This window comes from Rhinopithecus bieti, unplaced genomic scaffold, assembly GCF_001698545.2.
Source record: "Rhinopithecus bieti isolate Rb0 unplaced genomic scaffold, ASM169854v2 scaffold_30862, whole genome shotgun sequence".
Lineage (NCBI taxonomy): Eukaryota > Metazoa > Chordata > Mammalia > Primates > Cercopithecidae > Rhinopithecus > Rhinopithecus bieti.
In genome coordinates this window covers 605613-632562 of record NW_016813281.1, presented here as the reverse complement: position 1 = coordinate 632562, position 26950 = coordinate 605613, and the positions used below count along the sequence as shown (strand labels likewise).

At 35.9% G+C, this 26950-nt stretch overlaps 1 protein-coding gene across 1 annotated transcript in view; it reads left to right on the top strand.

The window, feature by feature from the left end:
• Nucleotides 1-26950, top strand: part of RNF141 (ring finger protein 141) — a 32763-nt gene extending 5813 nt beyond the window's left edge. The window contains exons 2-6 of the mRNA XM_017847953.1: nucleotides 4383-4576; nucleotides 7803-7911; nucleotides 13504-13685; nucleotides 19775-19882; nucleotides 23817-26950. Of these exons, the coding sequence (XP_017703442.1) occupies nucleotides 4434-4576; nucleotides 7803-7911; nucleotides 13504-13685; nucleotides 19775-19882; nucleotides 23817-23967 (693 nt within the window). The 5' untranslated portion in view covers nucleotides 4383-4433 and the 3' untranslated portion in view covers nucleotides 23968-26950. The remainder of the gene's footprint in view (nucleotides 1-4382; nucleotides 4577-7802; nucleotides 7912-13503; nucleotides 13686-19774; nucleotides 19883-23816) is intronic.

Genomic DNA, 26950 nt, shown 5'->3' with positions numbered 1-26950 from the left:
TATTTTTAGTAGAGACGGGGTTTCACCATGTTAGCCAGGATGGTCTCGATCTCCTGACCTCGTGATCCGCCCGTCTCGGCCTCCCAAAGTGCTGGGATTACAGGCTTGAGCCACCGCGCCCGGCCCAGTGTTGCATTTTAATCCAAGGAGTTAGTGATGAAGTTTCCCAGATACCAAGTACGGTTACAAGATAACAAGTTAATATGCTGCCTCAAATTATAAACTTTACTCAAAGTTAGGGCAGCAGATGAAAACAATGCTGAAACAAAGAGGATCATTTTCTATTAATAACTCAATAAATAAGCAACTAAACTCTTCTTTTCAAATATGGTTTTGGTGGGTAATGTAGGGTAGCAAAATACGCCACTTTGGCATAAGGATTATTTTGAGTTAAAGGCACATTGAAAAGCAACAGATGTAAGAAGGGCCCTCTGACCCTCCTTATACTTCCTGAAGGCTGGAGATAAAACAGCCATACGAAAGATGTCCTCCCTATGCCAGGAGGAAGACATTATCATTACCAGAGGTGGGCAATCAAAGCTGAGAGAAATCTGTTCAAACAAGCCTTCTTAAAGTAACCCTTATCTTCCTAGTCACTTTTCTACGATTAAGTGCCCCAGCCCAAACCCTTATGTCTTGTCATGTTTTCACAGTTTACTTCTCCTTCGTCCAATCTACTATGTAAGCTTTTGGCCTTAATTAGTTTTTTTAGTCCTTATTTTTCTTGAGGGCTCCTATGTATGTATAAAAATTACTAAATAAAATTTGTATGTTTTTCTCCTGCTAATCTATCTTAGGTTAGTTTAATTCTTGGGCCCAGCTGGAGACCTTAAGAGAACAGAGGGAGAGAAATTCTATTCCCCTATACCACGCTGGTTAAATTATCATAGGTATTTATATTAAATATTGAGACTATATATTTCAAAAGTTCAGTTTTTTCTTTGTTAAGTAATGTAGATATTATTTAAAGTTTCAGCCTGGTTGATTAGAATCTGTTTTTTTTTTTCGTTTTTTTTTGTTTTTTTTTTTTTTTGTGAGACGGAGTCTCGCTTTGTCGCCCAGGCTGGAGTGCAGTGGCGCAATCTCGGCTCACTGCAAGCTCCGCCTCCCGGGTTCACGCCATTCTCCTGCCTCAGCCTCCTGAGTAGCTGGGACTACAGGCGCCCGCCACCACGCCCGGCTAGTTTTTTGGTTAGAATCTTAATTACATTTTCATTGAATTGATACAGGAATGTTAGAGGAAGGTTAAGTTTCATTTTGGGAATAAAATGTTAGGTTAGAGGTCACCTACTCCACTTCCCACCCAGGTGAAAATCCCTATAACACTTATTAGATGTACTTCTAATCTTTACCTAAACACTTCCATACTTCCAGTGATAGGGGCTCACATGTAGCAGCCATTTCCACTTCTGGATGCTGGGACATGCTTATAATCAACCAAAACCTGCCTTTCTAATTTATACTTACTAATTTATACTTATTGGCCATCCTGTTCTCTGTAAATGAATCTTGTTTTTCCACATGACAGCTCCTCAAATATTTAAACAAACTTATGTTGCTTCATTGTTACCAAACTGTGACTGTCTAGAATAAACCTCTTTTTTTTTTTCTAGGCCCATGAATATGTTCTAATTTATTAGTATCCTTTAAAGCCAACTGCTTAGAGCTGAATACAGACTTTTCAGTGTGGCCTGACCATTGCAGAGCATAATAGACTAGTAGGCTGCTTGCTCAACACATCTATTTCTAGCAAGAGTTTAGCATTATTTTAGCATACTTGTTGCCCCTGTTATACTGTTGACTTATTTTGATTAAAAACCCCAGACCTGGCCGGGTGCGGCAGCTCATGCCTGTAATCCCAGTGCTCTGGGAGGCCGAGGCGGGAGGATTGCTTGAGCCCAGGAGTTTGTTACCAGACTGGACAACATAGACTCCATCTCTTTAAAAAACACAAAAACAAAAACCCAGACCTTTTATATTTTAACTGCTTTTGAGCACATCTTACATACATGTTTTTGTGCAGTTGGCTTTTCAGGATTTAACTTTTAGTCATATTAAATATAATTCATTTAAGCATGTAAGTATCTGTTTTAGTCTTGATCCTATTATTCACTGGATATTATTCATTTATTCCAGTTTTGGTCATCCGCAGATTGGGCAGGCATACAGTCTTCAGGTCATCAACAAAAATGTTAAACAGCCCAACTCTTGGTGCCAGTTTCCCTCTCCCTTTGCCTCTCTGCTTTAGTCATTGTGGCCTTTTTAAAAATTACCTCAAAGTCACCATGCTGCTTCCTATCTCAGGCACTTTTCATAACCTCTGCCTGGAGTGTCCTCCTTTTGCCATGTCCCTAACCTCTTTTTTAATCCCTGACTCTGACCATTCTGACCTCAAGTAAAATGTTGTTTGCCCAGGCACTTCTTCCCTGATACAAAACTAGGTCAAGTCCCTCTTTTATGGGCTTTCATAGCACCTGTACTTGTTCACCTAGCACTTCTCATTTTGTAATTACACATTTATTTGTGTGGTTACTGTCTCTTCTCCACTGTATTGGATGCTCCAAAGAGGCAAGAACCATGTTTCTTTTGTTCACTGTTGTAGCTCCAGAACATAAGCACTAGGCATGTGCTACTTGTTGAGTTTAATTTTTAAAAAGTCCTGTAACACAGTGGCTCCCTCCCTAATACCAGTCTGCAACCCTTGACTCCTGATGATTTTTCACAAGTTTGGATTCAGTCAAGAAAAATAAGGACAATGTATAGTATACCTGGTAAATACGTGGCATACCTCATTGTGAAGTTACTGCCCTTCTTGGGAAAGACTTTTTTTCTAATATTATATCTATATCCTACTTTTCAGGTTATAAGTTCTTTTTGAGATTTTGTTAAGTTTTGGGGAATTTTGTTTATTTTGGAAACTGTGCTTGCTTAGAATTAAAACAAGTATCCAACACCATGGTGCTTTGAGATTTTACTAGTCTTTGAAATTCAGCAATCACTGATGTTGAGTGCCCAAGAGACCTCTTCTAAGCTAAGATCTTTAATTGTTTCTTCTTGGATACAGTTGCTGTAAATCCACTTGGCAATATTTACATATAATTTAACTTCAGGGATTTTTTTGGGTTTTTTTTGGCCTAGATCTTCCTCAACAACTTCCTTTCATTTATCTCTATAATGTGATATTTACTATTACCAGGTAGGCTCAGATTCAAAATTGTAATTGTTGTTTTTTTTTTAATTACAATTGCCCTTTTCCTATTTTAGGTAACTAAAGGAATAAACTTCAAATATAGTACATTACATTTTAATACTTAAAGAAAATTTTACATATTTTTGGGTTAATAACTTCATAAAGTTATATATTTTATAGTTTAAATTTATAACTTTATTTTTTGATTAATGATAAAGCAATCTTCCTACAAAACTTTTTCCATAAGAGTATTACTGTTTTACCTGCTTTATGTGATATGAGTGTTAATTTGGATGAAATACAATGATAGTCTTTGATGGATAAATAAAATAGAATTTCTTGGGGGGGCATCTGATTTTGGGGGCATTTAAAAAATTGATAACTAGATATATATTTTGGGGTACCTAAAAGACTTAATGAACAAAAGAGCTATCTTTTCCAAGCAGAAAATGTGAGGTGGTTAAAATATCTAACATTTTAATTTTCTTAGGTTTTTCAAGCCACAAGTCTGTTTATATATTTTTAAAAATTAAAACTAAGGTACATGTCTATAAATAAAGTAATTCAACAACAGAATTATTTAGCTGATGTAAGTATACTCTAAGTTTGTATGTCATAGTGGATAAGAATGTAAGTACTAGAATCTGAAAGACAAATTCAAAGTTCACTTTCACCACTTACAGCTGTGTAACTTTAGATAAGTCACCTAGCTCAGTTTCCCTGTCTATGGGAAATAGGTAGGGGTATAATATTGTCTACCTCTTAGGATTGTCGTAAGAAGTAATTGACACAATATACAGAAAACAGTTTGGAGCCTGACATGTGGTAAGCAGTCAGGAAATGTTCTTAGGAAAATTATAGAAGATAGACAAACTTCCTCTTAAGTACAATTACTTGAATGTGTGTGTGTGTGTGCGTGTGTGCACGTGCACACGTGCTTTAGTGGTTTTTGATGTGATAAAATTATAAGAATTAGAGGTTCATCACCCTCCCAATAATATATAAGTGAATCCTGTTTTCTCATTTGGCTATGTGAATCTGAAAACAGAGTCATTTAAATTCTACCTTCAACTCATGTAGGTCTACTCAACTCTCACTTAAAGGTATTCCTAGTTTTCTTTATTTTTTTGAAAATGAGTATGTTGCCATTTTTGTATTATATGTAAAAGTAGCTTTTCTGTATATTTGACAGAAACTATGTGAAGCAACACTCTTTCTGGATTTTGAAAGACATCGTTTCATCATGGGACAGCAAATTTCGGATCAGACACAGTTGGTTATTAACAAGTTACCAGAAAAAGTAGCAAAACATGTTACATTGGTTCGAGAAAGTGGCTCCTTAACTTATGAAGAATTTCTTGGGAGAGTAGCTGAGCTTAATGATGTGTAAGCCTTGCTCTTTTTGTTTTTCCCCTTGTTGTATGTATGCCCCATATGTCATGGCTGTGTAAGATATAACCAGAGGTATTGATTGGTAAGCCTTAATGTTTTCAGTTAGCATTAACAAATATTATTGAGTATTTATTATAAGTTGACTTTCTATGTAGCTTTTTAAAAGTATATAATGGGGACAGAAGAGATGGAAAGAACTTAAAATGGAACCTGGAACACAGCACAGGCATATTGAAGCAATTCTAGGATACAGTAGTACAACCCAGCATCTCAATTTTATACCAATAGACACTTGTTTGAAAGCACTAAAAGGGTGCATAACAAAATGGAGTATAAGAATTAGCCACTCGAGAGAAAGACTCCTAGGATAGTCAAAGGTAACACTGAGAAGGTTTCTGTACATGAAGCAATTCGTGCGTGGGTGTGTGTGTATATACACACATACATACATATATACTGTTTGTTTTACTGAGTCATTATTTTGCCAGAGGAATACATATGTAGTAATAGCTTATTTTCATCACTGAGAAATAATATATTTCATTTATTAATATTTTCTAATTAGCTAACATCTTTAAATTTCTACTTAACACTGACTAAATTTATAAAATGAAATATAAAATTCTCTGCCTTCTTAAAGAGCATACCTAATACAACTTAGTCTTTTATTTGTTAATTTATTTATCAATTTTGGTATTGATCTGTGTAGGAGCTATGAAAATATATAGGGCTCTTGTCTCTGAATGTCCCCAGACCACTGTGCTTTTAAAATATGACTTTTTTGCTGTTTGTTTTCTCCCTTGGTGACAATTGGGCAGATGTCATGTCTTTCTTTTAAATCTGCCTCTGGCAACATCCACATCTACCTTTATTTATATATCTCTTCTAACCCCTGGGAGTATAATTAGAACCTATGGAGTCACCTCTTAAATGAGATTTTAAAGGTTCTCTGTTTAGTCTCTTCAACTTAGCTAACATTCACTGAGCACATAGTATGTGCAGGCACTCTACTAAGCATTGAACCCTTGAACTGAGGGCTAAGTCGATTACCCAGGTATTAATGGCATGTCCACCTCTCTGAATCTCAGTTTTCCTGTTATCCCACATTACCTCTTCTTAAACCCTAAAAAGACTGAATGAAATCAACTAGCAGTTCAGGACCACTTAATATATAAACTTACAATACTGTAGTCACTAATAATAGTTTAAGGTAAGATATATAAACCCACTCCCTAGGCATTATAACCATGGTGTTAGGTGATAAGAGACATACCTGGCAATCTGGAACACGCTAGATAAGCTTGATATACTGTCTTTATGTGAAGACCTACTGTCTTTATTGGGAAGAATAAAGACTGTCTTAAAAGTTATCTTAGAAGATGGTTTCTTTCAAGAAGACTGGATTTCATTCATTAAAACAAAACTAAACAAAACAAAAACCTGTATATAGATGTGGGGTGTGTGTGTGTGTGTGTGTGTGTGTGTGTGTGTGTGTAGAAAACGAACTAAACTATTCCCAGTGCTTGTCTCTTGGTTGGGAGATGGTGGGAAAAGAGGGCAGAGAGGGAGATTTTACATTTTACTGTGTGTATTATGTGTTATTTTTTATAATAAAAATATAGTTGGTCTTAAAAACTCTAGCATTTTACTTATTTTTTAAAATTATCCAAAGGGTAGTGTGCGAAGCATTACTTCTGGGACCATATTCTTAAAGAATTTTAAAAATAGGTTTCTAAATTTAGTAATATAAGAGTGGAATGCTTTTTTATGTTTATGTTTTCAACTCTTATGAGCAGTAATCAATGACATTTACCATTCCTTTAGAGTCTTGAAATTTATATTCATAAACCCAGTCTATTATATAAAATTTTGCCCTTTCACCTGAAGATACAGGTATTAGATAAAATGTACCCTATAAAACCATCCACAAACTAAGCTTACTGTGTGATACAGATGTCTTCCTTTTAATTATTTAGCACAGGACATTTCTGACTGGATTTGATTCTTAAAACCAATTCCCATGGGTCAGAGTTGGCATTTCAGACATGCAATGATCTCCGAAAACTGTAGAATTAAACCTATACATGATGAAGCTTGGCAGCTAGAAAACAGAGCTGGAAACTGGCATGGCTGAATTATTTTCACTGAAGACTTTGTTTCCTAAGCCTAGTTGCTTAACTTTCAGTGGCCTCATTTTATTTAGCTGTTAGTTGAGTGTGATATCCCCAGTGGTGCTCAGAGAGTAGTTGTTAGTAATGATAAAAGGAAACTGCAATACTTAAGCATGTCTTTGAACTAATTTAAATTAATGTTGATAGCATGATATTGAATTATCTTCTCAAAGTGATATATTTTTATGTTAAAATCCTGTGGCTCTCTAAATTAGGGGAGGATGGTAGAGCTATATAAAAAGTGTCTCAAATCATTTGTTTTGCTTGATCCAGTCCCAAATTATCTGACCAAAAATTTTCAAGAGGTTTGTTAATATCATTGTTTAAACAAGGATTGATCCAAGAGTAAGATATTTTTCATTCTTTATATACACCCAAGGCAACAGTCAAAAAATTTTGATAAATGACACAAGCTAACCTTTTTTTTTCTTTTGAGACAGAGTCTCACTCTGTCGCCCAGGCTGGAGTGCAATGGCGTGTTCTTGGCTCACTACAACCTCTGCCTCCTGGGTTCAAGCAATTCTCCTGCCTCAGCCTCCTGAGTAGCTGGGGTTACAGGTGTGCACCAGGCTACTTTTTGTATTTTTAGTAGAGATGGGGTTTCACCATGTTGGTCAGGCTGGACTCGAACTCCTGACCTTGTGATCCGTCTGCCTTGGCCTCCCAAAGTGCTGGGATTATAGATTTGAGCCACTGCCCTTGCCAACCTTTTTTTTTAATTCCCTGATTTCTCAGACTTGTTTTTCCTAAATGTCTTTGTTAGAAATTTAAAGACCATTGAGATATAGATGTGACAAAGAGAGATTTATAAATATCATCTCACCAAGCTGTTGACTTTAAAAACCTTAGAAATTAAGTTGCATGTTTATGTTCAAAATATTCTCTATCCCTGTTTTAAGAATCCAGTTATTATAATCATTATTATTTGTCTTTTTGTGTTTCTTTGTATTTCCTTCTCTCAAAGTGTTTCTTGAATCTAGTTTCATGGCTGTATTATTTTATTAATATATGATTTTTCATAAAATTAACATGTTCTTGTGTCTTTTTAGAACTGCTAAAGTGGCTTCTGGCCAGGAAAAACATCTTCTCTTTGAGGTACAACCTGGGTCTGATTCCTCTGCTTTTTGGAAAGTGGTTGTACGGGTGGTCTGTACCAAGGTAAGACTGATGGAGACTTCTGCCTCTGAGCTTAAGCTATTTTGGTGGCTAGAACCATATTTAATAATGTAAGATAATATAATGCATATAAATTTTAATAACTCAGTGGTTTTGTAAAACATAGTTTTGATACTGTTATTGCCTTCTAGCTAGCTGTTTGAATCTTAGAGTTGTCTAATTGCTATACAGCAGGGGTTTTTATAATCAAATTCTTTTTTGCCTCAATATCTCTAACCATTACATCATACTAATCTTCTGTCTCTGTTTTTGGATTTTTAGCTGGCTATGGAGTGCTAAGGTGACATCCTATTTAGCTCTAGGATGATACCTTAAAATTAATGTTACCTCAAGATCTTTTCTTTTGAGAATACATTCATTCATTAAAAGAAAAAAGATCCATTGAAAGGGATTTTGTTTTTTAGTAATTTTAATTATGGGATAGATTTTTTGCCAGCTGTCATTGAATATTAGAAAGCCTCAACCACCACTGAGTGGATTCAGATAGAAAGTTCTTAACCTTTTTGAGGCCACAAACCTTTTGATTAAATGAAGGCATGAATTTTATTAGGCCACCTCCTGTCCCCATCCTGGCTCAAAAACAAAGAACAAAATCATCCATATGCATATAAACCATAAATTGGGCATTCATGAGTGTTCTGAAGTTCATTCCTGACCAACCCATAAAGACTCCTTGGGTTAGGAGATTTTTCCTTTGAGTCACGGACGCTGGAGGTTACCCAAATAATATGCCTTATTTCCTCAGTAGATTGTCAGTTTTACCCATACTATGTTTTGCTTTCAGTTTATTCAAATAAACATTTGAGCACAGGTGTGAGAGGCACTAGGAATATATGATAAATAAGACAGATTTCATGCTCTCAAGCAGACTGATCTCTCTCTTCTGATCCAGATTACCACAGATTTTGTATGAATCTCTATACTTCCAGACTCTTCTCCAAATTCTAATTTATGCTGCTGTGAGATTAACCTTTCTAAAGCACAACTTTCATCAGATTACTGCCTTGCTTAAAATTCCTCAGTAATTCCTTCTCACCCACCAAATAGTCCCAACTCCTACGATATGATTCCAAACTATCTTTTCTGCATTAGTCACAATTACCTTCTTTTGCTCTGGATTCTTATCAGGCTTAACTAACTTAAGACTGTATCATTGTTACTTTTCTTTTCCAGTTCATTGCTTCTGCTTATTGTGTTTTCTCAACTAGGATGTCCATTCCTTCCATTAGGAAGTCACGGAAAATTCCTGTTAAACCAGTTTAAACAAAAACAATACTTATTTTCTCACTTATGGAGAAATCCTAGCTCCATTGACTAACTGCAGGATTGGTTAAATCAAAGACCCAGCAGATGTCGCTTCTGAACTTACTGGTCAGTATTGGGTCATATCCCCTTCATACACCTACACTGACAGAGGGAATATGATTAGCCTGATTGGTTTAGATTAGACTAACCAGGATTGACTCCTGAGTAATTTCAGGGAATGGTGGACACAAAAACAAAATCAGGTTCTGCTGGCAATGAAAAGAAGGAACAGTATTTGGATAATCAGCCAACAGTTTCTGCCATACCTTTTATTTCTGCATATCTAAACCTAATGTCTCTTTAAAGGCCCACCTCAAATACCGTCTCATCCATTAAGTCTTCCTGAATAGGAGTTCTCTTGTCTCTTCCAGATTCCAACAGCACATTATTTATACTTTATAATTCTACAATACGAAAAAAGTTTTTTAGGTTCTTCGCTCCCCTTTAGAGAGTAAGCTCCTGAGGGCAGGAGCTATGTCTAGATTTATTATTGTATCTCTTATAGCCTGTAATACAGTGCTTTGCACATAGTAGGAACTCAGTATATATTAAGTGAACAAAAAAAAATCTGTTGAAATAATACTCTCTTTTTAAATGACTGGGATAGGTTGAAGCTTGTTTATTGATGCAGTATATTATCTAAATTATACTTACTGTGTGTTTGTATTTCATAAAGTACTCAGCTCACATTGAAGAGGCCAATACAAATTGTAGAAAGCTAAGGGAATACGAATATGTCAAGCTTTTCATTCCTTAGTTTTTTGTTGCTCTTCTTTGACAAATACAGACTTAAGGTTTAATTTTATTAAAATTCCTTTTCACCTCAATATCTCTAACATCTGTATGTGATTAAACATCTTCCTTAAAATAAGATTCTAAGTAGACAAACAAAAGTACTAAAGGCAGAGGCAATTAGATTTTTTTGTGTGTGATTTTTCTTGATTTTAGAGCTAGTCTAAAGAAATTTTTTTGTTTGCATTCCTTAGGTTCTTTCTGAAAGAATCTGAGAGGTCAGTGTTTATATTAGAAAGAGGTCAAGTCTACCATGAAAAACTGATAGGAGACTGAGAGTTTCACATTTCTTAATGTTAAACAACTTTAAAAAAATTGTACTTTTAACCCTGTGTATTTACATTCAGTCTTTATCTTGACTGTCTGCCATCTGCTATGATTATCCTTAAATAATATTTAATCCACTATAAAAATGATCTAATATGTTTAAGTGGAATATTTTATGGAAATAATATTAGAAAAATAAGAGATTAATTAAAAATTAGGTACTAAGGTGACTGTTAAGAACTGCATGAATTATATTATTTCATCCTTCTTTTTTCTTAGACCAACTTCTTAGAGTCATTCTGGGCTTTTCTTTGTCTCTCATACTAACAATCCATAAGTGAGTCCTGTCACATCAAAATATATTCAGAATCTGGCTAGTTCTCACCATCTACGCTACTACCACCCTATTCCTAGTGAGCATCCTGTCTCACCAGGATTATTCCAGTAGCCTCCTAACTAATCTCCCTGCTTCTCTTGCCCTGCTTCTGTCTGTTCTCAGCACAACAAGCGGTCTATTCCAAGCACAACAACCAGCCTATTCCACATCACAATTTGAAATGTAAATTAGATCATATTACTTCTTGGCTCAAAACCCCCTAGTGACTTCTCATGCACTTGGAATCAAAGCTACAGTTATTACTGAGATCAGCAGAGTCCTATATATTCTGCTCCCACCTCACCCTCTATCTACCACTTCTTCCTCTGTCCCTCTGTCACTCTGTTCCAAACATTCTGGGCTTCTTGTGAGACTCTTTGTGCTCCTTGCCAGGTACACGTCTGTTAAACAGCCTTTGTATTTCCTGTTGTCTCAGCCTGGAATGATCTTCCCTGTAGACATCTATATGACTCATTTCTGCACCTTTCAGTTTTTAAATGTCAGCTTCTCTGTAACACCTTCCCTCTAACCCCTCAGCATTCCTTCTCCCCTGTTTCATCTTCTCCATTACACTTATTTTCATCTAACCTAATCTGTATCTGTATTTTATTTGCCTGTCTCTCCTACCTATCATGTAATTTGCTTGAGGGCAGGGATTTTGTTTTATACACACTGTGGCTAGTGCCTAGAGTAGTGCACATAGTACCAATAACATCCACATAATGGTACTCAATAAATACTTGTGTCAGGAATCCTATGATGAGAATAGTTACAGTGTGATACACTTTGCTATTTTTGTACTAACCTTATATGGATTATTCCATAATTTCTTCTGTACTATGCAGTTCCAGAGGACTACCCCAATTTCCTCAGCTCTGAAGATCTATTTTGTAAGCCTCTTAAATTCCTGTTACTTTTTAATTCTGTTTGTTCTGTACCTCATGTACAGTCTCTTATTTCAAAGAACCTTTTATATTTGCATCTCCAGATAGATTTTACCTTCCCAAAATTTAATCAACTTTCTGATTATTAGAGATGGTTCTAAAATTTCTTAATATGGTATATGACTCATTTTTTTTTTTTTTTTTTTTTTTTTTTTTTGAGACCCAGTCTTGCTCTGTCACCCAGGCTGGAGTGCAGTGGCGCAATCTCAACTCACTGCAACCTCCACTTCCTGGTTCAAGTGATTCTCCTGCCTCAGCCTCCCAAGTAGCTGGGACTGCAGGCATGTGCCATCATGCCCAGCTAATTTTTTGTACTTTTAGTAGAGACGGGGTTTCACCGTGTTAGCCAGGATGGCTTGATCACCTGACCCCATGATCTGCCCACCTCGGCCTCCCAAAGTGCTGGGATTACAAGCGTAAGCCACCGTGCCTGGCCCCATGACTCATTCTTGTGTCTCAGTATTTTTTTCACTGCCTTTTCGAATAGTAAGCAATTAATAAATGTGTTACAACTATTATTTTCAATCAAAATATTCAAATGTATAATAATATTTTTCAATATGTAATCTACCTCACTTTCTGATATCCCTAGTTCCATCAATGCATTCCAGAATCTAACTTAAGTCACAATTTTATGGCCCTGTATCTTTGTCTGTCTCCTATATTCTTCATTTCTTTCTAAATATTTTCTGATTTTGCTTGTTCCGCTTACTCTGATATGCACTTAATAGATTTCATGGCTTACTTCTTCTTGCCCAGTCTTCCATCCTATGTCTTGTGCTGAAAGGAAGTCTTTCACATCTCTAATCTTTCTCTGATTACAAGTTCTTCATCCAAGAACATTATACCTTCACCTTACTGGCCTCGGTCATTTCATTATGCCTCACACCATGGCTCCCCAAAGCTTATGAAAGCAGTCCCCTCTACTTGCCCCAAGTATCTTCTACATTAGATTGTAAACTGGATGGGGAGAGGTACAACCTGTAAAGGTACAACCTTTGAGCCACTGGTTTCACTTCATATTAAACGAATTTTTTGATAAGGCTCAAAATGGCCTTCTGGGAAAAATCCAACCATCTTTTGTTAGGATTTATTTTAAAGTAATTTTCTTGCTTTAGTTTAGAAGTTTTGGTACAAAATAGAACTTAAAGATATTTAAGAAAGTACTTGTTTGAGTTGTAGAATCTCATGTGGTTGTTGGATTCAAATGAATCCTTTGGTTAAGAAATTCTTTAAGAAATTAAAGTGGCCGGCCCGCGGGTGGCTCAAGCTGTAATCCCCAGGCACTGCTGGAGGCCCCTGGACGGGCGGATCACCGAGGTCAAGGAGATCGAAACCCCGCACTGCCTGGCTAACACAGTGAAACCCGTCTCTACTAAAAAATACAAAAAACTAGCCAGACAAGGTGGCGGGCGCCTGTAGTCCCAGCTACTCGGGAGGCTGAGGCGGGAGAATGGCAGGAACCCGGGAGGTGGAGTTTGCAGTGAGCTGAGATCCGGCCACTGCACTCCAGCCTGGGCGACAGAGCGAGACTCTGCCTCAAAAAAAAAAAAAAAAAGAAAAGAAATTAAAGTGAAAGAATTGTTAATACTGATCTCTAAAATTTATTTCTTAACTCTGAAAAGGTCACTTTACCCATCAACAGGATAATGCCTAATTAATCTTATAGGGTTATTTTGAGTATTAGATAAATTTGTATAAGAACTTTGAACCCCACAGATGTAGGGGACATGGTATTATTTATTCAGACTCTTGCTTTCTTATGTAATTTGCAAATCCTGAAAACTCCTATTTCCTAGGGTGTTTGACTAAATATTTGTTCCCGCTTTTGGGAAAATTGGTCAGAGAAATTATCAACTTTTCTCTTTTTCATGTTCTTTGTATTTTTAGATTAACAAAAGCAGTGGCATTGTGGAGGCATCACGGATCATGAATTTATACCAGTTTATTCAACTTTATAAAGATATCACAAGTCAAGCAGCAGGAGTGTTGGCACAGAGCGCCACCTCTGAAGAACCTGATGAAAACTCATCCTCTGTAACATCTTGTCAGGCTAGTCTTTGGATGGGAAGGTATATAATGCATAAGTACTGTATTTCACTTATTTTCTAATATGAAAACAACTAAAATCTTATTAATATTTTTGCTGGTGTTCATTGTAGCATCTTTTTTTTTTCTCAGTTGGTATTGTATCTGAGATCAGTTTTGGGGTTATTTTGTGCTTCGGATGTTGTTACAGTGCTAAATTAAAGTGGCTCGGCAGGGCCACTTTAATGTTACTGTTTCTGTCACACGGGTCTCCAGGAATCCACTCTATATGCATGCATTTGTTGACAAAGGAGATAGTTAACACCTTCCTTATAATAGATATTTAGGTTCTTAAACAGTCAAAGCTTTTTAGGGAATTAAGTCCAAGAATTTGGCAAAATTATCCGAGTTTTTCTTAAAAATGTCTAATTGAAGCATTAAAATTTTAAATATTGGCTTCGGGACTTGGCAGTCCATTCAGGAACGAACTAAATGCATATACTGAGTTACCAGAAGGAAATGAAGTCAGCCAGAGTTTTCTCTGATGATGCTTGTTTACCCAGGCCTAATACATTATTGTTCTATCTAAACTTTCTTTTCCTTCTCTGTTATGCTTTTGGCACATGAAAGCTCCTACGTGTTGACATTTGACAATCATGATCATAATTTAAATTTGTAAATGTCTCATTGGAAAAAGATTTACGTGGGTCCAAACATGTTGACCTCCTGTCTTACCGTCATACTGGGTAGATAGCAGAAATCTATGTTCACCATGTCCTTTACCTTAAAGTTAAGAATGTATTGGTAACAGTGATTTCTTTTTTTTTTTTTTTTTTTTTTTTTTTGGTTGAGACAGAGTCTTGCTCTGTCACCCAGGCTGGAGTGCAGTGGTGCGATCTTGGCTCACTGCTAACTCCGCCTCCCGGGTTCATGCCATTCTCCTGCCTCAGCCTCCCCAGTAGCTGGGACTACAGGCGCCTGCTACCATGCCCAGCTGATTTTTTGTATTTTTAGTAGAGACGGGGTTTCACCGTGTTAGCCAGGATGGTTTCAATCTCCCAACCTCATGATCCTGCCCTCCTGGGCCTCCCAAAGTGCTGAGATTACAGGCATGAGCCACCATGCCCAGCCAGTGATTTCTTTTTTTTTTACTGCTCTATTTATAGTTGCAATTTCTGGTTCATTCTTAACCAACTGGTTTTCAAGTACTGTGTTACAGTTAAACTGTATTTTCCATTTTTTATTTCCTGATTACTTTAATAGAATTACTTAGTTTTCTAGGTTTGGTCTATACAAGTGTTACTGATACGCCAAGTGACTTTTAGAACATGGTAGGCAGTGTTTAGGCTTGTCTTTCCTGTATTCTGTAATCTTTCAAAGATGGATCTGATTTTCTGCTTTTCTTCTCCCTCTTCAGAATGGTGGTTGTTGTTTTGTTTAATTGTTTTAAAAGCTGAGGATGGTGTTTGCCAGTGTATTCAAGCTATATGGTAGCACATGAAAAGAAAGTATTGTTTTTTCTTGTTGCAGTCTTCTTAATGAAGAAGGTAAAGGTATTATCCATTTTCATGTGCCCTCAAAATTGGAAATTCAGTTCCTGGTTAGATTGTTAGTGGTGCTTCTTGTTTTGTGTGTTTTCAGTTTATAATAATACCCTTATACACTAGTTCATAGAAAGAGACTTTCTAAATTGAAGGAGGTCTTAAGGGATATTTATGTAGTTGAACTTTACATCCGATGCATAATTCCATTGATGGTTTACATTTATTGATTACTTACAGGGTATAGAATTGTGATGAGTGTTCAACAAGTATAAACTCATTAAATTCTCACAACTCCATATGGGAGTACAATTATTGGCCCATTTCAGCTGAAGAATTTGAGATTTAGCTAAGTAAGTGTCATGATTAGAAATTGTCCTAGCCAAGACTCACATTCAGACCTGTCTGGCAATACAGCTGTGCTAACCTCTGCATTATTACTTTATGGTGCATAAAGATCTTGCTTACAGAGCTTCTCAAACTTTAATACTCAGTGGTTTTGAGGAGGAGCCTGAGAGTCTGTTAAGCTCCCAAGTGGGGCCAATGCTGCTGATCCTCAGATAACACTTTGAATAGCAAGACTCTGCTTACCCACATTTTGCCAAGTCCGACTTGCAAGTACAAGTAACACTTGCAGTTATGTGAGATCACTGCCTCAAAAAAACCAAGCCTTTTCATACTCACATGGCTGTAATCACTATGAAGTTTTTCCTATTGCTTCATTTTCCTCAGAGTATCCAAAATCTTTCTTAAGGCAGCACAGCACAGACTCTCGCAGCAAATTGCCTGTGTTTAAATCCTGGCTCTACTGTGTGATTTTTTTGACAAATCAAACTGTGTCCTCAGTTTCCTCATCTTCTAACAGAGGTTGATAACTATAGTGTATGCTTTATAGGATTTTTGAGAGAATTAAAAGACATGAGATACTTAGAACAGTGCTTGACACACAGTAATTTGTCTATAAGAGTTAACTGTCATTATTATTGTTACTATATTATATTTATTGTTTTCAATGACTGTGCCCTCTGGAATTCCTCCAAACAAATCTGTTCTCTCTTCTAGCCTTTCAAATATTTGAAAACAGTCATCAAATTCTCACTGAGCCTTCTATTCTCAAGGATAAACACCCCCAGTTCCTTTGGCCTTTGTTTATGTGGGTCTCGTCTACATACTGGAGACTTTCCCAGATGATCTTTTCTCTGTCAGTATGTGTGCCTTTCAGAGTATGAGGCATAGAACCAAATACTCCAATCTACAAGTGATCTAACAGGAACAAACAGCACAAGACTCTCCTTCCTTCTGGTCACTGTGCTGCTAAGAAGGTAGCAAAAAATTAAGAGAACTTTGTACTGGTTCCACTGGCTGTTTCTGTGTCTCCCATTCTTTTATCTCTCTCCACAATGCTCTTCTTTGTAGTCCACTGCTTCTCACTTTTAAACTCCAGCCTTCAGAATATTCTGTCACTCTGTACGGATTCAGTTATATTCTTTGCTACTGAGAAACTCAGGTACATTAGACCCATATCCATCTAGGTTTCTGTTCAGTTTTCCCATTCCAATTCAGTGGCTTCCCTCTTTTCCCTGTTACTAAAGCATAACACTTAATCTATTACCACATAAAACATTTGTCTTTTATAATGCTTCTTAGACCTAATTATCTCTCAGATGAATTACTGAAATAAGGTCCTAACCAGTTTTCCTCTCTCTAGACTGTCCCTCATACTGCACTCCCAATTAATCTTCCTAAAGTACCATATCAGTGGGAGTTCACTTCCCCTTGATTATACCTGATTGTAGGTTGCTTGTCAGAACACATTCAAACTTAATATTTTGACATTTAAGCATGAGATTATCTCCACTTTCATCAATTTTTTCCCTTGGTTTTCCATACTGAAGCATCATGCCAGCTTCCTGGTTGCATATACACAGACATAAACACACATGATTTTGTTTTTTACCTCTACAACTTTGTTTATGCATCTAGAATGTCCTCTATTAAAATCCTATTATTTTTCTTTCTAATCTTTTCAACAAGTTTGAGATATATTCATCTCTTCCTTCTTTACTTAGCACTTACTATATTTAATATACATTTGACATTTATTTTTATGTTCAAATCAAAATTTTAAGTACCATCTCAGTATCTTATATACAGTGCTAAAAGCACAGCAGGGAATGGAAAACGTAGTAGTGATAGCTCCTATCCTTAAGAAGTTTATAGCCTAGTGGCTGTACTTTGGAACATTCTGTTTTTGTATGATTACAAAAGTAATACATGTCTGATGAAGAAAACCTTAAAAATTGCAAAAAAGCACAAAGGTTAAAAGAAATTAAAATCACTTCAAGAAGTATTTATTGAGAATCTAAGACAAACATCCTGTATTCAAAGAGTTTACAGTTTATGGAAAGGCCAGCCAATCGATATGCAGTATTTAAGTCCTTTCATTGAGGCAAGTGTTGATTTTGAGAGATGATGATGTTTTGAGCTGAGTTACCAAGGTTGGAGCTTACTAAACTCACAAGGGCAGTTTCAGGAAAGGAAAATACCATATGCAAAGGCATATGGCTCATTCAGGGGCTCTCTGAATTGTGACTGGAGCAAAAGGTTTGAAATCTTTTTTCTTCCCAAGAAGATAAAAGAGCTCCTCCTGGAGGACAGAAACTGCTTTTTATTCCCTTTATGTCTCTCATAGCACCTGATACTTAAGACCAAACTATTCTTTCACTTATATGCCCATTATCAATGTCAGCATTGTAAGGCCCTGATGGCAGGATCCGTATTTTAGGGAGCTTTGTGTTACACATAGTGAATAAATTATATGGTCATGCATCACCTAACAGTGTTTTGGTTAATGACAGACTGCATATGTGATGGTGGTCCCCTAAGATTATAATGGAGCTAAAAAAATTCCTGTTGCCTATGGACATCATAGCCATCCTAATGTTGAAATGCAATGCATTACTCAAATGTTCGTGGTGATGCTGGTGTAAACAAACCTACTGTGCTGCTCATAGTATAAAAGTGTAGCACTTACAATTATGTACAGTAATATTCGATAATTATGTTACTGGTTTATGCATTTATTATACTATACTTTTAAATCATTATTTTAGAGTATACTCCTTCTACTTATTAAAAAAAAGGTAGCTGTAAAACAGCCTCGGGCAGGCCCTTCAGCAGGTATTCCAGACGAAGGCATTGTTATCAAAGGAGATGACAGCTCCATGCATGTTACTGCCCCCGAAGACCTTCCAGTAGGACAAGAGGTGGAGGTGGAAGGCAGTGATGGTGATGATCCTGACCCTGTTTAGGCCTAGGCTAATGTGTGTGTTTATGTTTTAGTTTTTAAGAAAAAAGTTTAGAAAGTAAAAAAGTAAATAAAACTTAAAAATAGAAAAAAGCTTATAAAATATTTCAGTACAGCTGTACAATGTGTGTTTTAAGGTAAGTGTTATTACAAAAAGAGTCAAAAGTTAAAAAAGTAAAAAGTTTGTAAAGTTAAAAAATCTATAGTAAGTTAAGATTAATGTATCATTGAAGAAAGAAATATATTTTTATGAATTTAGTGTAGCCTAAATGTGCAGTGTTCATAAACTCTGTACAGTACTGTGCAAGTGCTATATAGTAATGTCCTAGGCCAAGCTTGTTCAACTCATGGCCCACGGGCTGCATGCAGTCCAGGATTGCTTTAATGTGGCCCAACACAAAATCATAAACCTTCTTAAAACATGAGATTTTTTTTTTTGCATTTTTTTTTTAGCTCATCAGATATTGTTAGTGTTAGTGTATGTTATATGTGGCCCAAGAAAGACAATTCTTCCAATGTGGCCCAGGGAAGCCAAAAGATTGGACACTCCTGTCCTAGGCCTTCACATCCACGCACCACTACTCACTCACTGACTCACCTAGAGCAACTTCCAGGCCTGCATGCTCCATTTATGGTAAGTGCCCTATACAGGTGTACCATTTTTAATCTTGTATACCATATTTACACAGTACCTTCTCTGTGTTCAGATATATTTAGACACACAGGTACCTACCATTGTGTTACAGTTGCCTACAGTGTTCCATACAGTAACATGCTGTACAGGTCTCTAGCCTAGGAGCAACAGGCTATGCCATATAGCCTAGGTATGTAGTAGGCTAAAGCATCTAGGTTTGTATAAGTACACTATGATATTTACACAGCAGTGAAATCACCTAACAATGAGTTTCTCAGACCATATCCCTGTCTTTCAGTAATGCAATAACTATATTGGTTAAATTTGTTTATATAAGTCCAATATGATTAAAATGGGCTAAGTTATTTCCAGAAAGATTTGACTATTTACACTTTTGCCTGTTTTATCACAAAATGTATCCTTCATCTAGTCTTTCTTTATGAAATGTACCCCTCTTAATACTTTTTCCCTAATATATTTGCTATCCCTAAAAGATAATATTAACTTTAGTCTGATTTTGCACATGAGTCATATTGTGCTTTATACTGTGGGCATATAGATGTTTAATAATGCTTTTTAAAGCAGCAAAAACAAAGTATAAAGCATAATGACAGAGAATATAATTGTTTCAGCTCAGTTTTCACATTGCAGGGTGAAGCAGCTGACCGATGAGGAGGAGTGTTGTATCTGCATGGACGGGCGGGCTGACCTCATCCTGCCTTGTGCTCACAGCTTTTGTCAGAAGTGTATTGATAAATGGTAAGTTACCTACTGCATCCATGGGCTAGGCCAAGGTCAGTGGGATACTGTACATGAATAAACTTTGAAAAGTGCAAAAATACTGTGGTTAAGTATGAGAGAGATTTTATTCTTTAGTATTTTGAATTTTATGGCATGTCTTCTGCTGGTTAAAACTATTTTATTTTACACCTAACATTTATTAAATGTGGGGTGTACCTTAGTTTTGACACTTTTCTTTTGCTGTATGAAAATTTGTGCCTGACTTAAGTCTAAAATTAAACATTTCCCTTTTTCCTCCTTTTTTCTCCTCATTTCTACATTTATTCTGTGTATATGTTTAGAAGGAAAAATTCTTGAATACTGGACCTGAGGGAACTTTAGAGATCAACTAGTGAAGTTCATTATTTTACAAAATAAGACTTGAGCGTTTAGGAGAATTTATAAAATACATACAATAAACTACATGTGTTTAATATACAATTTACTATGTTTCAACATATATACACACCCATAAAAATTATGAATTTTTATAAATGGAATCATATGTGCTTTTTTGTCTGGCTTCTTTCATTCAATCTAATTGTCTTGGTATTTATCCATGTTGTAGCATGTATCAATAGTTCATGCCTTTTTATTGCTGAGTAATGTCTGATATGTGGATACCATAGCTTGTTTATCCATTCACCTATTGAGGGAAATTAGATTGTTTTCCATTTTTAGCTATTACAAAATCAAGGTACTAGATACATTCATGGACAAGTCATTTTATGGATGTATTTTGGTTTTTTTCTTGGGTGAATACCTAGATGTGGAATGGCTAGATCATATGGTAGGTGTGTGTTTAACTTTTTAAAAAGCTGCAAGCTATTTTCCAAAGCAGTCTTGTGCCATTTTACACCCCCACTAGCAGCATATGAGATTGCATTGAATAAATATATCAATTTAGGGAGAGTGAATTTGTTACTAATAGTCTTCCCAGCCACATACACCGTATGTTTCTCCATTTATTTAGGCCTTAATTTCTCTCACCAATTTCTGTAGTTTTCAATGTTGCATATCTTTGACATCTATCCCCAAGTATTTCATATTTTTATGCTATTTTAAACAGTATTTAAAATTTCAGTTTATGATTGATACTAGTGTATGGAAATATAATAGATGTTTGTATATCAACCTTGTATCCTGCACCCTTATTAAAATCATGTATCAGTTCTGGTAGTATTTTTGTAGATTCCATAGGCTCTTCTTGAATGTCCGAATATCATTTTTCAAAGATTTTTTTTCTGATTCAGAATTCTAGACTTGAGAGTATTTTTTCTTTCAGTATGTTAATAACGTTGCTTCACACATATTTTGCTTCTAATGAGAACTCTGTCATCCTTTTTTCCTCTGTAGGTAATGTGCCATTTTTTCCCTCTCTTTTTAAGGTTATTTTCTTTTCATTGGTTTTGAGCACTTTGATTATGATGTGCCTTAGAGTAGTTTTTTCATGTTTCTTGTGCTTGGGGTTTATTGAGCTTCTTGGATTTGCAGATTTATAGTGTCATCAAATTTGGAAATTTTTCGGCCATTATTTTTTCAGATATTTTTCTATCTTCTCTCCCCTCTCCTGTGATTCCAATTACCATATATTAGCCCACTTGAAGTAGTCCCACAGCTCACTGATGCTACTTTTTTTCTTTCTTTTTTGAGTCTTTCTCTGGGTTTCATCTTGGATAGTTACTATTGCTATCTCCTTTCATATTCACCAGTCTTTTTTTTTCTTTAGTGTCTAACTTGCCATTAATTCTATCCAGTGTATTTTTTTAACCTCAGATAATTTTCATTTCTAGAAGTTTGAGTTTTTATTATCTTTCATGTCTTTTAATATCTTTGAGCTTTCCTCTAGTTTTTTAACTATGTAGAATATAGCTATAATCACTTTCCATTTTGTCTGCTAATTCTAGTATCTGTGTTAGTTCTGGGTGGTTGTGATTGATTTTTCTCTTTATTATAGGTTATATTTTTCTGCTGCTTTTTTGTATGTCTGGTAATTCTCAACTGGATGCCAGACTTTGTGAATTTTACCTTTTTGGGTATTGGATATTTTTGTATTCCTATGAATATTCTTGATCTTATTTCTGGAATATAGTTAAGTGACTTGGAAACAGTTTGATTCTTTTGGATCTTGCTTTTGTGATTTGTTAGGCAGGACCAGAGCAGTATTTAGTGTAGAACTAATTATGTCCCACTAATAGCAAGACCCTTTAGAAAACTCTACTAATGCCCCAAGAGTTATGAGGCTTTCCAGTCTGGCTGGTGAAACAGGCAGTTTCCCAGGCCCAGTGAGCTTTAAGGGACTATCTCCTCAAAGCCCTTTGATTGATCGTTCAGCCTCAGGTAGTATCCTCACATGCACACACTGATCAGCACTCTGCTGAGTATTCTGGCGGGGACACTTGCGTGGACCTCTGGAATTTTCCCTCTGTGCAGCTTTCCATTACCCTGCCCTGTAAACCCTAGCTGTTTGGCCTCCCAAGATTCTCAGTTCTGTGTGTTCAGCTCAGGAAGTTTGTCATGTTCCATCAAGGTTCCCCCTTCTTGATCAGGGGCTAGAAACTCTCGAGGCTGTAAGCTTGGGGCAAGTATAGGTCTCACCTTCTTTGACCCCCATGTCCCAGGGATCACTGTCCTTTGTTGTCTGATGGCCAGTGCTTTATTTGAAAGATTATATGAAACCATTGTTTTAGTAATTTTAGGTGGGAAGATAAATCTAGCCTCTTGGTTGGAAGCAGAAGTTGACTATTTTTAAATTGTGATGTTTTGTGCACAGAAGAGCACACATATAATTATCTTGTAAAATATCTCTGAGGAACCAGAAATCAACCTAAATAATATATGCCAGCTCTAGCTTTCACATTTAGTTTTTGGAACAGAGTTCGAAATTTTTGTGTAAAAGCCAAAGAGCAGTTGATATAAATAATTACTTTGGTCCCAGATTTCACTGAGAGATGAATAGAAAAACATTTTTCCCTGCATGATATGTCTCTGGCTCAAATATGGTATTTTTTAAATTACCAAAATAATGTTTGACAAGAAAAAAATCCTTTTCGAAAACATAATCTTAAAATGATCATATATGAGTTCTTTCCCTGTCAGAAAAATTATTGTGCATATAAAGTTTGTCTTTTACTTTAACTTTGTATGCTCCATTTTTATATAAGTCTTCCTGTTGCTTATGAGCCACAGGAATTTTTTCAGACCTTTAAGCAAGCAACAGGTACACATATTGTTGAAAGTCATTAGATGTTATTTAGAAAAATAATTAATAATATTCTTTCCTCTTGTCATATTCTCCTGCCACTGCCAAGAAGTTATTCCTAGAGTGATGGCTTCCATTTAAATAATCACAAATAAACATTTATACTTCACACTTTGACCAAATCTTCCATTGGTAGGAGGGAATTTCCTCTTCGGACTCACAAGGAATTTTTATTATAAAGGAAAACTTTACCTGTTTAGGTATGGGGATGTGAATTGCTGCATTGTTGGTAGCAACAAAAGACGGAAAAAAAAAAACTAAATGTCCTTCTGTGGGGGACTAAACAAATTATGGCATAGCGATACAGTGTATGTTAAAAAGAATAAACAGCTCTAACAGGTGCTGATACATAATAGTTTATAAGATATATTGACAAGTGGAGCAGTGATGTCTGTGCACGTGCATGTCTGTGTGTACACATAAAGCTTAATCAAGCTTAGTCTATCTCTAGAGGAATATATAAAAAACTGGTAACTGGTTGCCCCTGGGAAAGAGAATTGAAGATTGAGATAGGAGGGAGAGATTTATTTTTCACTGTATACTTCTATGCTATTTCCTTTTTTAAAGCCATGTGCATGTATTACTTTAAATAAAATCCTGTTTTTAAAAAAGAAGAAAAGCAAACTGTTCTTGTTTTGACTTCTCTAATAGGAGTGATCGACACAGGAATTGCCCTATTTGTCGCCTACAAATGACTGGAGCAAATGAATCTTGGGTGGTATCAGATGCACCCACTGAAGATGATATGGCTAACTATATTCTTAACATGGCTGATGAGGCAGGCCAGCCCCACAGGCCATGACCTTGGAGTGAAAGTCTTCTGTTGCTATTGTGCACTACAAGTATTTAGTCATGGGGGAAGAATGCAGGGTTGTGGCACAGACACAGAAAAATCCGTTTTCCCCACTCTTTTATTTTGCTATTCTGATCATTTGTGCTCCTTTTAAAAATAAACTTCCCATGTCTTCCATTTGTGGTACTAAAATTTGCTACTGTTTTAGACCATATTTTCCTGTTATTCATCTGTTCAAATTTGTATTATTACAACTAACAGCTCTTGAATTCTTTGCTAAAGGTAACAGCAGCACTTCCAGAGGCTTCTGAAACACTACTGTTTTGCAGGGCAGGAGTATTCTGGAATCTTTTTACTTAGATATAAAATAAACCTCAAATATTAAAAGTTGTAGCCATTGGAGAGAGGAAATTTTAAGTGACTGAAAATGTAGAATACTTCAAAGTGCATGTTACTACTTAAAACTAGTCTTTCTGCTGGAATCTAAGGAGTATATATGCCCCCTTGTGGTTAATTATTGCTCCTTTAATAATTTTTACTTGATCCACAATTATTTCATAACTTTAACAGTGTGTTTTGGAACTACTGTGCTTAAAGGTTTGTTTGTTTTTGCCATACTGTGTAATTTGGGTGAGGTCTACAAAGTTGGGTATGACTTTCCTTTGCAAATGGATTTCTCCTGGGAAATTTTCTTGGCTGTTCCGGAAGTGCTTTCCCACAGCTGGGTAACTGTTCTAAATGGCTTTGATAATGCTCACACATCTTGGAATTTCAAAAGGAAATTCTTCTGCATCACAAATACTAAATTTTATATTTCTAAATTATTATAAGTCATTTAATATTGGTTTATGGTGCTTTTATTTCCTTAACTTGAAAACATCTTTCTGAGATTTCAGAGTCCTCAAATTTCTTAGATTAAGAGACAAGAGGTGCAGTGGTTCACACCTGTAATCCCAGCACTTTGGGAAGCCGCGGTGGGGGGATCATTTGAGGTTAGGAGTTTGAGACCAACCTGGCCAACATGGCGAAACCCTGTCTCTACTAAAATAACAAAAATTTAGCTCTACTAAAATACAAAAATCGTGGCGGCAGGCGCCTGTAATCTCAGCTACTCGGGAGGCTGAGGCAGGAGAATCGCTTGAACCCAGAAGGTGGAGGTTGCAGTGAGCTGAGATCACACCACTGCACTCCAGCCTGGGAGACAGAACGAGACTCCCTCTCAAAAAAAAAAAAGAAAGAAAGACAAGAAAATAGAGTGAGGCTTTTTTACCATATATACATAAAATACTTATGAAAATTAGAAGATAATTTGGCATTCTTACTCTTTCACTGTACTTCCATTGAAATACTCTTTCCATTAAAATATTCTGAAAGAAATAGTAATAATGGAATTGTGATCTTCAGTTGCACCTCAACCATTTTTTTTGCTTATGAACTAAAATTTCTAAAATTAATATTTCAGCATGTAATAAAACAAGGGCCTGTCTCCTTTAAAATTTAACATTCCATATAACTTTTTGACTTATTCATAAGTTGCAAATATTACTATTTTCCTAAACCAGGGTACACAATTTAAGTTGCCACTTATTGATGACAGAATTTCTGGATAATAGGATTTTAACAGGCAAGCAAATAAAAATAATCAATTTCAAGGAAAAACATCTGGCCAGAGGTAGCTTGATTTTGCCCCCCAAAATACTGAAGACTAATCCATTGACATTCATAATGGGACAGCTAAGTACCAAATAGCTAACTATTCCCTGTGGAGGTTTATGCAAGCAGAGTACCAGGGGCTCCATCATATCAACCTGGCAATGCACTTGGTGGTTGTGTGACCTTGAGAAAGTCTCTTACTCTTGTTTGTAGGTTCCTACTTTAGAAACTGAGACTTTATTTGTGGTTTTCACACTATTTCAGCAGCAAAAACTTTTTCAAGGAAAATCTTAACAGAACCCTTAAACACACGTGCATACACACATACCCTACACCCCACTATATAAAAGTCAAATTAATATAAATTTCCTTATTTATTGTATAAACTTTATATACTATAAATGTGATTAAGTCAATGAATAAAAACATATTAATGCATTGGTGATATCCAGCATGTTTGAATTTGGTGAGTAACACATACAGTGAGAGTCATTTTTTAAAAAAAAATTTTAATTAAATTCAAGTCAAATGTGCAGAACCCTGTATCTCCTCCATAGATTCTTAGTATTCCATGGAACGTATTTTGAAAACCTTGGGATAGATGATCCACTGAAACCTTTTCCAGCTCTAAGATTTTAAATTGTCCTTTTAGATTAGACTTGCTGAGTTTAATTCAGTTTGCCTAATTTTAAAATGTTTCTGAAAAGTGAACAAAGTTACCTTACAGAGTTTTGGATCTTTCCAGGGATAGCCAATGATTTTATCCCCCAGAATCCTTCACCTTTCAAAGAATTATTTAACATTGAGCCCAGTGACTCAAGAGGGCCCAAACCTTTTTATTTTACAATGTGAGCTCCAAGACACTTACTGATCTACTGTGAATATAAAATGTTATTATAGCCTTAGCAAATAAATGAGCACAGCTCTTTGTTCGCTCTATTAAACTGGGTGATAATTATTTAGATGTGAATGTTAGGTCAGTTCTACTGTAATAACTAATCGTAAAAGTTGTAAATTTGTTTAATGGATGAAATGTACACTTTTTGTATTCTGTACAGCTTTGTCTTTTTTAAATATGAAGTACTTAAATGTACTTACCATGATAGGAAATATAATGTGTGCCTTCTAGGATTTGTGAAGTGGTTTCATGAACTCAAGGACTTTGTTTTCCCTATCCTAACTCAATAACAGGGTTTACTCCGATTATGTATAGAACCTTAGTTTGAGAAAATGAATTTTACTATGTACTGAATTTAGAGGTTGAGAATAATAGTATCTGTGTTATTCTTAGTACCCACTGATAAATTGTGCAATAAATAATCTTTCACAAGTAATTTTA